The 18,569-nt window shown below is 34.8% G+C and overlaps 1 protein-coding gene across 1 annotated transcript in view; it reads left to right on the forward strand.

The window, feature by feature from the left end:
• The window catches only part of LOC118181951 (sperm-specific sodium:proton exchanger-like), a 98,448-nt gene that overhangs the window by 51,483 nt on the left and 28,396 nt on the right, over window positions 1-18,569 (forward strand). Inside the window, exons 11-14 of the mRNA XM_085813982.1 lie at window positions 2,410-2,538; window positions 8,023-8,120; window positions 8,825-8,888; window positions 12,102-12,404. Coding sequence (XP_085670108.1) covers window positions 2,410-2,538; window positions 8,023-8,120; window positions 8,825-8,888; window positions 12,102-12,404 — 594 coding nt within the window. The remainder of the gene's footprint in view (window positions 1-2,409; window positions 2,539-8,022; window positions 8,121-8,824; window positions 8,889-12,101; window positions 12,405-18,569) is intronic.

The following is an 18,569-nucleotide window of genomic DNA, read 5'->3' on the forward strand; positions in this document are numbered from 1 at the left end:
TCCGCAAAAGCAGCTACTGATACCTGAGGTGATCTTGCTGGCCATTCTATGTGGCCATACCTGTAAATTAAATGTCTGAGAAAAGTGAGCACAAAACTTGAATTGTCAGTTTCGCAGTTTACCCAAGTCCTGTTTTGTTGAAAGCAAGTGCTTTATTTATTTGGAAATTTTGACAACGTGAAAGGGAAAAGATTTTCAGCATTTTGTGTACCGTTCACAGTGCAAGCATTTTCATTTTCATTCTCAAAGAAATACGGACTGATAAAGGTGAAGGCTCTCGCCACATATAACACTGTTAATACAGTACAACGGTTTTTAGATGAATTCTCGTGGCTGTTAATCATACTAGTACCGGCAGTTTTATTTTTTAACTAGGCAGATCAAATAAATATGTCGCGTCACTCATAATTAGATAACTGAGAATCTCCTTGTTCCTGTTTATCAAGTCCAACATTTGTTAATTGAAAAATTATCTCTTAGCTGTATAACTTTTTTACAGTTTCTGAACGGCTTGAATGTTACAAGGATGGAAGTGTAAATTCAAATGTAAAATAACGCTTCATACCAGTTTCGGACAGACCTAGTTATTTTTAATCTCATATGATGACCTTCGAGTACTTTGTTCGAATGATGCTCTTATCATAGTTCTGTGGGGTGAGAACATCAGATCTCTCCAAAATTGTTCCCCACTTGTTTTAGCATGCGATATTGCTTCGTTGAATCCCGGATTTCTTCCGAAATTCATATTGGGAAGAAAAGTAGTTTTCGTTGTTATAAAATACTTTTACAGTGATAGCACGCTCTGCATCAGTCCACGATGTCATTTCAAAATTCATTTGAGGGCCGGACGTCGAAGCAGTAACTGTTACGCTTATCTCTCCTGACGGACGTTCTGACTTTACGATTTGTATATACGCAAGGCTCATGAATTGACTATCGTACGAACATATGCCATGATACAACAATCACTGAACTCTCTTGAGGAAAAATATTCTTCCTCTATTATACTCTCCAATATGTTATGCCAGGAAAGATATGCCTATCTACAATGAATTCTGCACAGGATATGGCTGTCCCGGCCTAGGAGCCTGCTGAAGTGCCCAGCACCTGAGCCTTCAAATTGAAAGTTTTTAAGGACACTCTGCCTGGCAGTATCATCGTTACCATTGTTCGCACTCTTTTTGATGACGTCGCTAGAGTAGCGGTTGAGCAGTGGTTGTTTCTCGATGGTAGCGGCATTGTTTCCCCTTTTCCTCTGGTAGTACTTTAAAATAAACACTTTAGAGTTATTTTTCTATAGTTCGACCGTCTTAAAAGCAACCTTGGCTGGCATTCTGCCAAAACACATAGAATCGTTCAAAAGGGGCTTTATTATGTGCCGTGAGGTAAGAGGTCACATGACAGTTTTCTCCTCAGCGGAAAGAGGGAATTTATATGACCGAGGTTGGGAAAGTCCCTATGTCATCGGATGATGCTGTCGTCAGTGGTCTTTCGCGCGCCTTTGATTTTTTTTTTTTTTTTAATATTTACAGAAATAAATACTAAGATTTGCGTTAGTCTCCAGCCCGCAAACGATGTTGATTTTTTTTTATAATTTATGAATTTTATATAAACAATCCGTATTTCATCTCTTGTTTTCAAAGATAAGGTCACTAAAAACTATATTCTTTAGCAGAAGTATTCTTTTTGTAGTAAAAAAAGAAACCAGTGAATAGGTTTCCAGCATATCAGTATAGATTACTTAAAAGTAATTTTGTCCTCTTATGACTGTTAGCCCCCTGAACGTCATGAAAATTAACAGGGGGCAAAAAGAACGGAAAAAATCCTTACGACGTGATTCCACCCCCTTATTCCATCCACCCTATTTTGAAAATAAATCGGTCGAAATGATGCGTGCGTGTTCGCGCTCATGGTCGCAGCTAAAGCGTTCGAACTACAGTTGCAGCAGATTGTATAGTCTCCTGATTGTTTCTTTCTCCTTGAAAAACACACGAATAAAGGTGTTAAGGCTATCTGCGAAGTAAAGCAAAATTTGAAAATGATTGCTTATTCCGCATCCTAACGTCGTGTTTACCTTTTCATTTGACCAAACAGAGTACTATGAAACTGAACAGTATATGATTCGGATGAAAATTTTATCTCCTTGTACTGAATTATTTGGAACGAGGTTTTTTGCTGACTTTCCCTCAGAAATCTTTTTTCATTTAGCATCAATTTGAGCATATCCTATAATGAAGTTCTTTAAAAAAATAAAGTAATATAGTTGTTTGTCTTATATAATTTAAAAGATTTAACATAATTAAATTTATTACATAATCTAAAAGATTTAATAGAATTTAAAGAATAGTAAAAAAAAAGTTTTTTTAATTTTTAGGTTTTTTTCATTTATTTTATTTATTATTACTCTAGTACACGCATAAAATACTGCCTTCTGATACAGACAAAGCTCTCTTATCCTCCACGAAGGACGAAGCGCTTACAGATGAAATAAAAGTTATACAAGAAGAATCTCGACAATGGGTGTTGAGATCCATGGAAGTAAGAAATCCTTAAGCAATTCCACACAACTTTTTATTCTTTAAAGCAACAGTATTATTAAAAATTTTCTTATTTCAGTTTCAAGCTTGATTATAGTATAATATAAGATATTTTTTATTATGACTGTTGAGACATAAGTTTTTTTTTTTTTTTTTTTTTTTTTAAAGCAGAAAATTCAACTATGCTTTCGCCGGGATTAAAACTCATCTTCCAATAGCTATATAAACGTCCTTCCACTCACACCGTGACAGCATGCATTAGGAAATACAATATTTATTTACTATGCTCCGCTATTTAAAGACAGCCGAAAAGTCTAAATAATCACCAATGAAATTATTTAGATTTTTCGAAACCACGGAACGTACTATGCACGTTGTCAAAAATAAAACTAGAAGCAAAAATAAATAAGTTAAAGCAATAAAAGTTAAGATTAAGGGTCATCAGAATTCAGATGAATAGTCAACTGATATGTTATCAAAAGAGTCAAAAATGGTAAATTACATAAATTTTCGTTTTATAAATGAGGATAACATAATGTCAGCTTTAGTTACATATCAGTGGTGTTGAAAGAAGGCCGGCTTTCTAAATAGTTGGGTTTCATTTAAAAGCAGGTATGAGAATAAACTAGATATTTAATCAGATTTAGGACAAAAGGTAATGTATTTTTCATAAAGTCAAACTTAAAGTGGCTTAAACTAATTTAACTTAACCTTTTTAAGCCAGCAAAAGGAATTTTCCTCCCTACTTCTATTACAGACGCAAAAGACTAGATAAAGACAACAGCAGCATAAAATGAAACAGCTAAAATTGTTGTATCCTTATGGTCTTGAAGTAAAAAACAAACCTAACATTTTTGAACTCACCTTCTTGAATGTGTACAATAAATTATTGCATTTTTTATAAGTTTTAATGCATCTAATACCATAAAATGCTTTTAACAGACCCCTGTTAAATGCATTTTGTTTACTTAATTTCTTTCGTTTATTTTGTTGCAGAGTGAGCTATAACATTTTTACATTATGTAATTACTAGAAAGCCCGACGGTCATGCGAAATGACCGCTGTTCTACATATTATAAATTGTAATTAAAATGATTTGTGCAAAGGTGTCTGCTAATTCAAACTGAATTACCCAGGGAAGGCGGCGAGGACGCCCCTTTGCTTATTGCCCCACGGGTTTCCCCCTTCTGCTTGCTTAATTGCTTAGAGTGCCTTGAAGGAAACTACTGGTGGTACATTTCTTAAGAGCCACTGCTAGCTCAATAAATAAAGGTGATTTAAATAATAAAATGTTAATTCACATGTCAAAGGTCTCTTTGTACACAACATTTCTTGTGTAGATCTTTCCATCATTTTTAAGTTCGCCTTGCAAAGGACCATCCATTATTTTTAATTTTACGTCCGTTCTTTCACGAACTCTTGAACAGACAACATAAAGTTCATAGTGTCCAAATGCAGGCTCAGGGTAAAAAAATGCCAACACGCTTATGCGTTTGACCCTGAGACGTATTGATGGTCATAGCAAAAGCAAGTTTTACAGGAAATTGTCTACGTCTCAATTCAAACGGCAACCCTGTACCGTGGCAACTTCACACCATTGGCTAGTACAGTTACGCAGGCAACGAATAAACTATCGACGACAAACAGACACTTAAGCCGCATATATATATGGGGTGAAGTAATATCATCTCCTCAGACACGGCTGGCACCCGGGCTTAGCGAAGCACACCGTTGGATTCCGCAGGTCCGTGGCACGCCATTTTGACCATTCGCGTCTTCTTGGGACTTTAATTAGCCAAGATATTAATTAAAAACTAATTTTCCCTTACGTTTTCCCTACATTTTCCACTTTCTTTCTTGGGTTTTCCTATTAGAAGGATTTCGCTACGTGCCTCTTTTTTCTCGAACATCTACGGAACGAGGCCGAGTCGAAATTCGAGACGCGTATCCTCGGATTCCAAAAAATTCTCCTAATCCATCGATACCGTTCTCATCTTCGTGCGATTTTAATCGGCTGAGATATTAATTAAAAACTGCGGAAACGTTAATTTCAACGCTTATTTTTCCGAGTGGCAACAATAAACTATCGGCGACACATACTTAGGCGCTTATATATATATAAAGATGTGTAATTATGATTATGTAATTATTTTTACATTATGTATTTATGTGTTAGCTGTAACCGTAATTCCATCTTCTTGTTGGTTTCCAGAAATCTCGAGAAGCAAAGAAATTATTAGAACTCTCTCGCGACCGATTGAAAGTAACTGCTACAATTCAAACACCACAGGCACAGTAATCTACAGTTTGGCCACTTCCATGCAGGAGTACAAATAGCAGCTCCTAAAATCCCAATACGGTGTACTGCCAGTTCCACCGGTATTATAAATTTCTTCCTGCTTAGAAACACCAGCGTTCCGCTGGATGTTTCTGCCCTGGATGAACTCTCATCCGATCATAATCCACTTCGGATCCTCCTGAACATCAGCAGTTACACCACAACAGACAAAAAAGCCTTCACTACTCGCTGAAATAAATACGTCAAAGCTCTAAACAACATTCTATACACGCTACCCACGATACAAGCGGGGAGTGAGATTGACAGTTTAATAAAGAGTTTCACCGAACAAATTCAGTTTGCTTATGATGGTGCAAAAACAGAAATTAATTCCTCGTAAAAACGTCCTTCTAAAAAAAATTCTGAACTGATTAAACAAAGAAATGCAGCCCGCAGAAAGTTCCAGAGAACAAGAAATCCTGCTGATAAAACAAGGTTCAACAGTTATGCAATACCAGTCACATCTAAGCGTAACTTACAAGCACAACTAGAATGGTCTAACTACCTTAATTCGTTCTCCACGGATGACAACTCACTGTGGAAAGCTCTTAAAATGCACAAAAAATGCTACAATAACATTCCGCCCCTTAAAGGCCCACAAAGGATCTATTACACTAATGCTGAGAAAGCAGAACTGTTAGCAGAGCATCTGGAATCTCAGTTTCGTCAACACAACATACATGACACAACAGAAAATCTAGTCACTAGTTTTCAGAACAATTACTCTCCCATTCCACACACTGACAGAATTATCTCAGTCATGTTATCGGAAGTTCTTGAGTATATTAAAAGACTCAAGAAGAAAACCCCAGGGCACGACAGGATTACAAATCAAATGATTCAGGAGTTCCCGAAAAGTCTATTTTCATGCTTGTTAAGATAATTAACCTACTTTTAAAATGGCTATACTTCCCACAGGACTGGAAGTTAGCGATCATTACTCCTGTTCTAAAGCCAGGCAATCCACCCAACAAGCCGGATTTTATAGACCTATCAGCCTCCTGTCGTGCCTTAGCAAGGTTACAGCAGCAGTTATCCTCAATAGACTGAACAAATTCCTGGAAGATAAAATGTCTTATTCCCGTTCCAGTTTGAGTTACGGAAAGTTTCGGCACTACAAATCAGTTAGATAGAGTAGTTGAGACAATTACGGAAGGGATTCAAAACAAAAGGATTCCAGAAGGCATCCTTCTGGATATCTCCAAGGCTCCAAGGCTTTCGATCTTGTATGGCTGGAAAGACTCTTATGCAAAATACACAATCTAGGTTTCCCTGATTACATCACAAACATAATTAAATCCTACCTGACTCGTAGACACTTTGTCGTTAATATCACAGGCTCACATTCTACTCGCTGTGCTATCTTAACAGGGGTTTCACCAGGGGGCCCTCTTAACTCCCACACTTTTTAATATATGCATATATGAACGACATTCCCACTCCACCCAACACGACACTCGCAATGTACGCAGATGAAGCTGCGATCTTGACGCAATATGCATTTGTTGGATCAGTCATCCAACGATTACGAGAATGTATAAACATATATGAGATTTGGCTAAACAAGTGAAAATTCTCGTCAGTGTTGACAAGACTCAGGCCATCATGTTTACGAACAAGAAAATTAAGAAAAATCTGCATTTTTATGGAGCTTCAATCGCCTGGGCTAAGAAAGTCCCCTATCTCGGGTGATCCTCAGTAATTCTCTCACATGGACCCCACACGTAACATCTATCTTACAGAAGTTAGGAGTTTGTAAAGCAAATTTTAATTTCTCGAAACAGCGTTTTATCTATTGACAACAAGCTACTCATTTACAAATGCGTATTGCATCTCATGCTTTGTTATGCCTGCCCGGTTTGAGCATACTCCTGTAAAATTGTTCGCAAAAAACTTTAAACTGCACAAAACTGTATTTTAAGACAAATTACCAATTCACCCTGGTACATTCGCAACAGTTGTATTTATTCACACTGAACTTAGAATTCATCGAGTTAGGACTGTCTACTGTAAACCTGCAAGTAGCTTATTCGTAAGTCAAAGAAATATTCAAAACCTTGTGATAAAAATCTGTAATTACAATGTTAACGACACAGCAAGTGTAAAATGCTCTATGGGACTTCTGAGTGACAATATTATCTAACTGTTATTGCTTATATTTTGATTTTGTTTACCTCACTTACATAGTAATATTGGTATGGTTACCTTCTCTGTTCAGTAATGCTGTCCCTCAAATTGTTCCTACGAATGCATCCCGATGGACTATTTGTCCTCAACACCAGTGTTATTGTATCCTAACTGCATTATTATTATTATTATATGTTTACCATCTCACGTTAGATTTTGTATGCCTTTTACTTTTTGATAACCTATCACCGACGGATTCACACTTGCTCTTTTTCTTGCTGTGTTTATCTTTCAGGATGTCAGTCATCAGCTCGTTCTGCTCTCGGCCAAATGTGCATTTTCAGAGTTCTCTCCGCACGATTTCACTACACTTACTTCTTTTAGCTATCAATTCTATATTAATTATGCTTATAAGCAACTCTTTAAACTATGGTTAAAAATTGTTAAACTTGTTAATGCACCCATAATTAGGAAATACCCAATTCTTATTCGACAGGGGTAGGGCCTGCGGCCCAAGTACGCGGGTTTGTACACCACTCTCCAGTGAAGCCGACCGTTTGAAAGCTTTAAAAATCTGGAGAGAGGTATCTCAGTTTAGTTGTTTAGTTAGCTTCTATTCTTATTGTTGATCGAATTAGCTTTCTCTGTGCTGTGCTTTGCGTTCTATTTAACGTTTTTAGTAGTTTAAAGTATAAATACTGATTATAACTGCGTGATATTGTGAACACCTGTACAAATATTTCTGAGAATAATTCCAGCGTTGTGTTATATTTCTTATGATAATGTGTATATCTGCATTTTAGAATATGCTGTCCATAAGTAATCTAAATCATACCGATTAAGAGCAGACTAAGAGCAGATTAAGAACAGAGCCAAATTTTGTTAATGTATCATTATTTGACTTGCTGCGGTTTAAAAAAAAAAGAAAATTTAGTGCTTTAATGATTAAATATATGTAGAGATGATTTGTTAATATAGTAATGATATAATTCTTCATTCATGATAAATATGTTGTTACAGGTTTCCCTCTATAATCAACATATTCGCTATAGCATATTAAGGCGAACTCTTAGCCATTTAAGCACGATTATTGAAGAAACTCTAGATGTCCCTCAGAAGTAAGTAAACTCATTTTAAACTAAAAAAGAATTATAAGTTTTAGCAACTTAGTCATAGTTATGCGTTAACACATGCTTAAACTTTCTTCTTCAGTATAAGTTTAAATAGCAATCAATATTTTAACCACTTAACGCTTCCATTATACCAAGTTAATAATCCGATTAAAACTTGATCAAGTAATTGGCCATTTATAATGTCAAGATAGGGTTTTGCTACTTTTTTATTGCTCTTAATTCTGAGCTTTTTAATAATGCAACATTTGGTACATGTTTATAGCAATACGTTAAAGTGGTTGTAAGGCAAATTGTCACATATATCAATGCGAATGTTTCACTGTTGGAAAAGTCAAACATTAACTGGGCAAAATGTTCATTCTTTTGCCTGGTTATATATCCTCTTCTGTTGACTTCTGCGATATGTTTTTACCAGATATTATTTTAACATGATTCTAATTTTTCTAACTTCTGAACGACGGGAGTATCTTGGATACTATTTCTGATTTTTTTTTTTTTTTTTTTTTTTTTTTTACTTCATGTTAGGAAATACGCAAAATTAGATGCAGGAATAATCTGCCTGCAGATAAACACATTTCTTACCAATTAAATTGCAAAGTACTTTAATTTTTAGCTGAAATTTTTATTTCGATTTTTGATGACAGTTTTCTATAAGTTTGTTGTTTAAATTTCGCTTCTATTCTTTGCAGGTATCTGTTTGCAAAAGAAATTAAAAGAAGATATTTGCGCGTTAATGCTATAGCAAAATATTTAGTAAGTATATTTATATTAATTAATTTGTCTGAGACTTTATTATCGTATAAGCAAAACCTTTATTCCTATTTATATTAATTAATTTGAAATATATTTATATTAATTCATATATTGATATTTATATCAATTAATTCATTCATTAATTGACATGCCTATGTTTCAAGTATCTGGTTTAAACACTTCTTAAAAAGCTGTTAGATTTTGAAACACTTTATTTGTAAAGACATTCTCTTGAAATGCATTTTTGTTATACTCATATAAATTTTGATTCCTATCAGCATTTAATATTTTATTATTAACTTTAATAAAGGAGTTTTAATACTTTTAACAGGACTTTACTTTACACTGTAAGTCCTAACAAATTAAATAATATGTTCAAATAATGTATAAAATATGTTATGAATTCGTTTATGATGACTTTGAGAACAGAAATTTATAATTTAAGCTATAAAATGACAGAGTGAAAAAAGAGAAACACTAAAGACGCTTTAATATAAATGATAGGATAGATTATCTGATAATAAACCTGCAAGACAGAAGAAAAACTCAAAATGCAGGTGCGTTTGCTATCTGATTCACGAATTTTAAATTTCAATAAAAGGTTCCTATTTACAATCTGCTGTCTGGAGTTACAAACAAAAAAAAAAAAAAAAAATTCTTGCAATAGTCGGAGATTAAGAAGCAGGAGACGTTGGAGATAAGGGTAATAAGAAAAGAGAAGCATCATTTGTATCTGCCAGGTAATGCAATTAATAATTGATGCGTTCCTTACCCAAATGACGAAATACCTGTCGTCGTGCCTCAGTGTGGCACAGCGGAGTTTTTAACAGTGGGACACGAAAACTTATTGAAAAATTTAAAACTTTTAAAAAATAATAATGTTATCTTCAGAAATGTAGTCAAAATCCGTAAAAACCCTACTCACAAGCTACAGAATATTACAGCACCGGTGCAACGATGCGGTAAGACAGCATGGTCATGAGACGAGCCCTTTGGTTTGAGTTGCCTTGCTTTGTCACCGTCGTGTCTTGCTCTAGTTGCCCGTTTTCGAGCGAGAGCGAGTGTGGCACTATAGCTGTCTGGCTGAGTTGATGTTAAACTGCCGTCCAAGAGTTTCTTTAAAACTCTTTTTATATTCTGGCGTCGAGCGTCGTTATTTTGAAATTTTAATTTTCACTGTGCACATGAGTAAACCTTCGGTATTGAACCAAACCGGATTAAGTAGGAGGAACAGTTAGGTGCATTAAAGCATCTGGTTGGCTTTGCATAAAGAAATTACAAGGTAATTTTAAGTTTCATTTGTATATCAGAGTAGATTGTAATATCGACTGCTTTATTTTCATATCGAGCCTCGAGGTGGAAGATTTAGCTGTAACAGTCATCGTGTTGAACGGAGATTGTTACAGCCTTTTTAATGACTGGGAATCATAGAAAAGCAAAAATACATGCAGTGAAGTGCTGGAGAATTCCTAAAACTGAGTAGTATTCTTGAAACTTTGATCCTCATTGAAATCCTCAGTTTCTTCAAAGATTCAAAAGAAAACGGAAGATGAAATGAGGATCTCAATAATACGATCGTTATCAGATGCGTCTTCTAGACAGTACAGCAGATTCCTAACTAATGATTAAGAATACACCACTAGAATTTCATTACACTGTTTCTTAGAAGAGGGATATGTTTCGTGACGAATTAGTTGTATCAAAACTGGAGTTGAATTTTATGTTTGTTCTTCTGTGATTAATTTCCGTTAACATTTAACAACTAATGCTTGCCCATATAAGACGGTACGTAAATTTCCGATTACCCTCAAGTAGTTGGGTAAAATGTTGATGCTGTAAAATGTACGGTACGTTTCAACTGGTAAATTAAAAAGAAGATAAAATCTCTAAAAATGTGAATATTTTTCGAAAAAATGTATTTGATATAAAGGTCCCGGCTTTTGTAATTGACATCCGCAGGAAATTTTTAGGGTGTTCAAATAATTATAGCAATAAATTTTTATTTAATTAGTTGAGTTAGTTTTCAATGCAAAAACAAATCTTCATTCCATTGGTAGCATATATCCCACTTTTTTCTCACTTTAATGATGTTATATGGGTCATACAGAAATGATTGACAAAATGGCTCTCACAACGAAACTATTACACTGTGCGAAAGGAAAACAAGTGAAATAGACACAAGGGGGCGTGAGCTACTCAGAATGCATAGAAGGAGCTGGCCGCAAGCGAACGGTATAACTCAGCCAAAGAATATGTATTGTTCTAGACGTTCTTTGACTCAGCGCCTGTCCCTTTCGCCGTTGTCTTTGAGAGCGTTAACAGCAATGATGGAAGGTGATTATCACGGTCAGCGTTGAACAGCGTGATTCCTATGGAAGGAAGGGATACAGGGTAGTGGCATCCATCGTCGCATGGTGTCAGTGTGCGGGAACAAAGTACACTCAAGGCGCACTGTGTCCCGTTGGTTGACCAAGTTTAGCAGTGGAGTGGAGACTGCAGCCAAAGGTGTTAGCGCGGGACGAACAGCAACATCGCATACAGCAGCAAATGTGGCAGCCGTGTCGGATTTGATCATGGCGCATAACGTTCAGCAAGGTGTAGGAAGAGACAAGGAACATTGCAGGCGACTGTGCATGGTGATCTGAAGATGACAAATGTGTGGACAAAGTGGGTGGACCTCGGACCTCGAACCAAGACCTCGGATTACGCCTTGCTTGACAAGATGAAGGACGCAGTCAGTAGCCAACATGTTGAATCTTCTGCCGAATTGCATGCAATTGTCCATTAGGTGGTGTACCAATACTCCAACAGGGTGGTTTACCAAGGCCCTTCAGGACCTCCCAGCCAGATGGCAGAAGTATATTGACATTGGCGGGGATTATTTTTAACTGATGTACTATCGGTTTTTTGTTAATAAATTGTATTCCGCTCTGTGGCAGCATTTGTGTCATTCATTTCTGCACGACCTAAATATATAAAATATTTATCTATGTGAACAATAAGGAAAAAACACTTCACAGAAATGCAAAATTTACGGCTCTGTATTTCGTTTTTATATAATTTGTAACTAAAATATTCTCTCTTTCGTGATTTTTGGAGGAGGTAGGATCTCATTAGCCTTTCCACTTGAATCATTCATATTTAATTACCATTTTGACTCATTAGTGTTTAAAAAATTCACATTAAATTCATGATATCTTTATATCTTTGCAGAAACTTCCACTGATGCGTTTTTCCCAAAGGCTGAGTGTCCACACTCATACACTCAAGGATGAGCTGAACAAAAGCAAAGGGTTCCGAAAATGGTGTCTCAGCATCTACTTAAGCAGAACATTCGAACCGATTGTCTTCTGGATGCTGGTATTGAATATTGTACCTATGGCCGCTCAAGCAGAGCTTATCTTCGTGAAATACGAACATTCTCACATTGTGCAGAGTTTCAGGTCGGAAGTAATAATATATGAAGTTTGCAACGGAATGTTAGCGATTTTCTTTTTGTTTGAAACTACCATAAGGGTAAGATGATCCTTTTTCTATATTTCACTAATTAAGCGCTTATTGCAAAACGACAAGAGAAATGCAAATAGTTCTCGAATGGCAAATTTAACTGCTAATATAATTAAAACTTCGTTTACACGGTGGTTTTAAAATCATAAAGCTTTGTGGTTTAAGGCTTAAAAGTCATTTAAATTCACTCACATCTGTCTTCAGGGTTTAAGCTATATGCAGTGATGGAAGAGAAAGTTGCGCATGCGTAAATGTGTAGCTGACTCTACGAAACCATCGACCAATATTTGCTTCGCTGTGATTGGTGGTTCTTATACCAACTTGGCATCAATATGAAAAGTTAGAACTTTTAGGCAAAATCCTTAAACCAGTTCTTGTGACGTAGCAGGATCTGGTTTCTTAGCAACGGAGCTCGTCTTAAACATGTTATGACTTTAAAATCGGGGTGTAAGCGAAGCTTAAGAATTCACCCAGTTTAAGCATTATGTTCCCCGCTGTTGAAAATCGGACGGTAGAAGGCTCAGACACATGCGCAGATGTTCGGCCTAACCTCGCCAAAAAAAAAAAAAAAAAAAAAAAAAAAAAAGATCACCATATTAGTTCCAGAATTCAAAATATGCTTTTAATTTCTCAAAAAATATGAAAGTGCGAGAGGGCATACGATCAGATCTTTTCTTTGCAAATTCTCGTTGTCAACAACAAAGAGGTGTTTGTAATGTGACACTATCCATCACCACAGTAGTAAAAGCCTTTGCCACGACCTCCCACCAACAATCAGGAAAGGGTCGTCCGCCTCACATTAAAACTGGAAATTTGGTTTCAAAATTGTGATTTATTAGATACAAGTGAATATCCAATTCACTTGGTATAAGTAATGCAGTACAAATAAATAAACTGTAAATGGTATAAAAAAACAAGCCAAGAGATTAAAGAAGAATGAGAAGATATTGAACAAGTTTTAATTAAAAAGTGAAGAGACTGAAACGGTTTAAAGAGGTGAAAAATTGAGAAAAAAAGTCCTCTGGTAAAATTATGAAAGAGAAAGAATTCTGAAGAAATGATAACGAAATGACCATCCGCACTGTAAAGAATATAAATAACTGATGCTCTCTGTTATGGAAATAGCAAGGTAGAAAAGATATTTCTTAATTCTCATTGTTTTACCAGATAAAGAAAAAATAAGCAGGATTTGTTTTACGAAAACGGTACAGATGCTCATTTCATTGACAAATCCATCAAATTTCAACTATTTTTACTTCCTTGTACGAAGTAAAGGAGGTATTGCAATGGCGAAAACTTTTGGATATCATATTTCAATGGAAATATCCATTTTGACCGTTCCCAAATCCATTTCGACTATTTGCTTTGAGTAATGTCTGTACACTGAGGGGAAAAAAAGGAAAGGGGGGGACAGTTCTATATCTTCCGTTCTACTTAGCCGATTGACGAAATTCAACTTGCGTTTTTCATGTCTCGAAAGCGCGACTTAGGATACGTATTAGATTTATATATAGCATTGTTCTAATAGAGATATTTTGACACCAAAATCGGACTTTTTCTGAAATGACATGCCAGTTTTTTCCAGAATGCAGATTCATTTCAAGTCAAAAATTCATTCAAAATTTTGCGCAATTCACCTTGAACCAAAACAACAGAAAATCAGTGTCTACCTGGGATTTCGGACAAACGAATCCCCCCCCAAATGAAGCCTTTTCATTCTGCGTTAAGCCCAAGCAACGGCGAGTACTCAGCTAGTTAAATAATAAAAATATTTAGTTAGTTATTGCTTACAGTGAAGAGAAATGTATTCATAGATTTGCGTGATTAGCAAACAATTTCAAATTTTAATTTAAATAAGATTATTTTAATTTATAAGGTATATCTGCGCCTTCTTGGCATGCCTTCGTGGTGTGGTGGTCTGCACGCTGAGCTCGTATATCAGAGGTCCGTGGTTTGATTCCCGTCGAAGGCGTTGCTCATTTTTTCTCTAAAAAAATACCTAATGTCTCTACAAATTTAATTAGATGAAATCTTCATTGAAAAATATATCAGAGTGTATTTAACAAAATAAACATAAACATGTCATAAAATAAAAGATAACTTTGCATTTAGTGTAAAAAAAATGGAAAAAAATATTTACACATATAAAAACATATAAATATTACTATTAAAACGACGGAAAACATTATAATACTTAGTGAAATGTCCTCTTGCATTAATAAAGGCCTGAAGAAGTTTAAGCATTGAATTTTATAACTCAAGCATACTTTGTTAACTTTTCGCACTCTTTATATCAAATGATGCTTAAATTATGTTTATTTGATACAGAGCATTTTTGAAATTTCATTTTCCTTTTTTCCCAAGTATGTTCGAATGTATTAATGTCCGTAGTGGAGTTTTCAGAATATATGGTGTTTTGTATAGCAACTACTCTTTCACTGTGAGCTTGTAGAGACATTAGGTTAAAGCCGGTAGCAGGAAATATGAAAAATTAGCAAACGCCTTCGCCGGGAATTGAACCACGGGCCTCTGAAATATCGGCCCAGCGCGCAGAACCACTACACCCCAAAGGCACGCTAGGAAAGTGGGAGAAATGCCTTATATAATCTAACTGTTCTAGAACGAATTTCTTTTCTGGTAGGTTCCTGAATATTTTCTAGATGCAGTCGAAGAAAAGGAAAGATTTAATTTTCTTCAAAATGAATCGTTCGCCTTTCTTGTTTACCACTGATGATCTTCCAGAACAATATTTATTTTCTACAGTTCCAGTCCTTTCTAAATTTATTTGCAATGTATTCCATAATAGCACGATTTTTATTTACCACACTTATTTCATCAAGAGAATTTTTCTATTCTGAACCATTTTATAATAACATTTCTAACATCAAAACTTTTGAAGTCATTCATTCGGAGATTTTTTTCCAGTCTTTGGAACAATTGGAACAATGGTATACTGAATTGACAAGCGTTACAAGCGATAAGTGAACAATATGTTTGGGGGTGGGATGTTTGAATAAATAATTCTGTAATATAAAATAATTCTGAAAAGAGGTAAATAATTCTGAAAAGAGAGGGTAGGCTGTATTCGATGCAGATGTGCACAAGAATGTTATTCTGTGGTTTTGAGAATAGAGGGACATAATTTGGGATAAGAATGGACTTCCAACCAGAATGAATTCGAGGAATTAAAAATTAGATGTTTTCTCTTTCTGTAGTCATTTGAAGGCCTGATGAAGTGAATATCGAAGGCTTCAGTAAATCACGCTTGCTTTAGTCGAAATGCAGTTGATCTAGTGTTCCTTTTAGCAGTTATATATGGCATTTGCCATATGAAACCAACACAATGTTGATTTCAAATTCAAAGACATTCAATTTGCGAAAGAAAATGGAAATCGTGCTACAGCAAGGATGTTTGGTGTCGGTAAGAAATCCATAAGTGAGTGGAAGAAAAATGAACTTATAAAAATAGTTAATATGCCAAAGAATAATGTGCTTTGCGTAAAGAAGTAACGAAATGGCCTATCGTAGGAGAAAGTGCTGCGAATAGGGTTCTAGAAAATCCCCAGAAAGGATTAGTCGTTACAAGAGACAGCCTTCAAATAGAAAAAAGGTAGTGAAAACTTTAAAGTAACTTTAAATTGGAGTAGTTGATTTATTTCATGGAGTAATTCAGTTCTAAGAGAAGAAAAAAAGTTTCGCAGAGGCTTCCGAAAGACTGTGATAACTTATAAATTTCCAGAAGTATATTATTGACCTCCAAAGGCAAAATAAAATGAGTAAATACATAAATAAAAAATAAAAAATTATTTACTGTTGCATATTGCAAATATGGATGAAACTCCAGCAGTGTTTCATATGGTAGGCAATAAAGTAATTGTGATAAAAGAAACAAAAACGGTTTTCATAAAAGCAACAGATCACGAAAAATCTCACTTCGACGTTGTGATTTCCTGCTTAATGGGCTGTACAAAATTAAAACGCATGGTCAATTTTTAAAGAAAAACGATTTCGAAATGTAATTTCCCAAATTGTCTTTTCCTTCCTTTGTAAAATTGTACAAAAGAAATGTTTGGCAAAAGCGTCCTGTTGCCTTCAGAAATTACATACAAAGTCTTGAGATCCCATAAAATAAATTATACGAAGAAATTGATGAAAGAGTGTAACATAGGCATGGAATTTATTCCAAGTGGTTCAACGCCATTAGTTCAGCCTTTAGATCTGTGTATGAATAAGACATTCAAAGAAATTTTAAAACGACAGGAGAATATGTGGATGTTAGAAGGCGAAAGAACATCTACAAAAGGAGGCCGAATGCGTTATACCAGTCTAGAAATAGTATATGAGTGAATAATATAAGCACGGAATGAATTAAACCGGACATAATTCAAAAATCATTAAAAAAATGTTGTGTATCTGATAATCTAGATGTAACGGAAGATGATTATTTATTATCAGACTGCTAGAGTTGATAATTTGATCAGAGTAACAGTGATGGTGAAAATCAAACAGTATTCGATGATGTGCCTAAATATATAATGAAAGACGAATATGACGAACTTTTCATGTTATCCGATAATGAAAATTTTTATGTTCATAAAGTATGTCATTTCTTTTAGATAAGGAGCACTTAGGTGTGTGTAGAAATCTAAATATTTTTAATCATCATCTTTTCCTTATTAAAAAATAAGGATTTAAAATAGGATAAAAAATAATCCATTTAAAAAAATGGATTATTTTTATATCCTGCATATATCTCGCACCCGTAAATTTCAATCTCGTTTTTTCCAATAAAGGTGACGTTGGAATATACGGTATATTAATTTTTCTCATTTACACAAAACATCTCTAGTTTTAAGCCTTTGAATTTTCTTATTATTTTGATATATATTGCAAAAATTAATTAGCATAAAGTAAATTAGCTTAAAAATGTTTATGTTGGTGTGTGGTACTTTTTCCGTCGCTGCAGTTAAATACTATGTTGTAACATTAACGAAACAACACTTTAGTTTATATTGATGTTTGACTTGTGTGAATAAGACTTAAGGCGCAGTTTAATAAAATGTAATAAAAAGAATTCTTGGAGCACATTTTATGGTTTGTTTCCGGCAATGTCATTCAGCTTCATTAAATTCTTCTACCAACGCTTGACGATTTCAGTGAAACACTTATGTTCCAATAAAAGCTCGGAATTCTGGGAAGAGTTCCTGCAATGCTAACCCATCACATCCGCTTCGAGTTGGTTCATTCAGCCGAATGTGTTTTATGAGTTTTCCTTCCTGAACTGAAAACATTAACCACTGACCGGAAAAGAAAATTTAGGGATAATAAATTTTATAGAAGAAGGCCAAGAAATCTCAAGAGTGTTGGTTGATGTTAATGCCATAAAACTTAGGCCATCCAACTGTTATGAATGCAAAAAACTCAAAGTGAAGCTTGCTGATAAAACTCAAAATCTCAATAAACTACTTTAGTTATTGAGAGGACAGCAGCCTTAGTTTGGCGCAGATTTAAATAAATCTATTAACATAGCATCGGAAAACGACCCGTTTTGCAAGTTTTAAGCCCTGCGTCTGAAATTTTTGAGCCATCTACTTTTTTTGCTTGAATGCAAACGTCAGATTAGCATTCCCAAATTTATGCAAGCCAAATGCAATCATATATCTTCTCGAGTTGTATTCAAAATCTAAGCTAAACTATATTTGTTTTTCTGCCTAATTTTGAATGTTACATTGGTGCATTTCTCTTTCAATATGCTTTAAAATATTCTGTAATATATTTTTAACAAATGTATGCTTTAATCAACTGGATTTTGATTACTTAAAAAGTTCTGATGCGGACACCACGACCTTTCTTGTATGGTCTATTAAGCTATACATATTTTTTGCTGCATTTCATTTAAACTTGTTTTTTCAAATTTCACTAGGGATATATTTTTCGTTCAATTAATTCAGTTCTCACTTCGCGGCTAAGCAAAAATACATAAAAACTCAAAATATCTTCATTAAAAACTGTAAAATACAGAAAAACATAAAATACAAAATATAGTTAAAATAGTTAAAAAAATTTTTTTACAATTTAAATTAGAGTTTCTACACAAAAACTGGCAATTCGGCCAGCACACAAGAAAAGGTGCAGAAATTGATTTAATTCACTATTCTACTGATTTTCAAATCT

Source organism: Stegodyphus dumicola, chromosome 1 (assembly GCF_044657685.1).
Source record: "Stegodyphus dumicola isolate Sdum_Otavi_A_Nest chromosome 1, ASM4465768v1".
In the NCBI taxonomy this organism is placed as follows: domain Eukaryota; kingdom Metazoa; phylum Arthropoda; class Arachnida; order Araneae; family Eresidae; genus Stegodyphus; species Stegodyphus dumicola.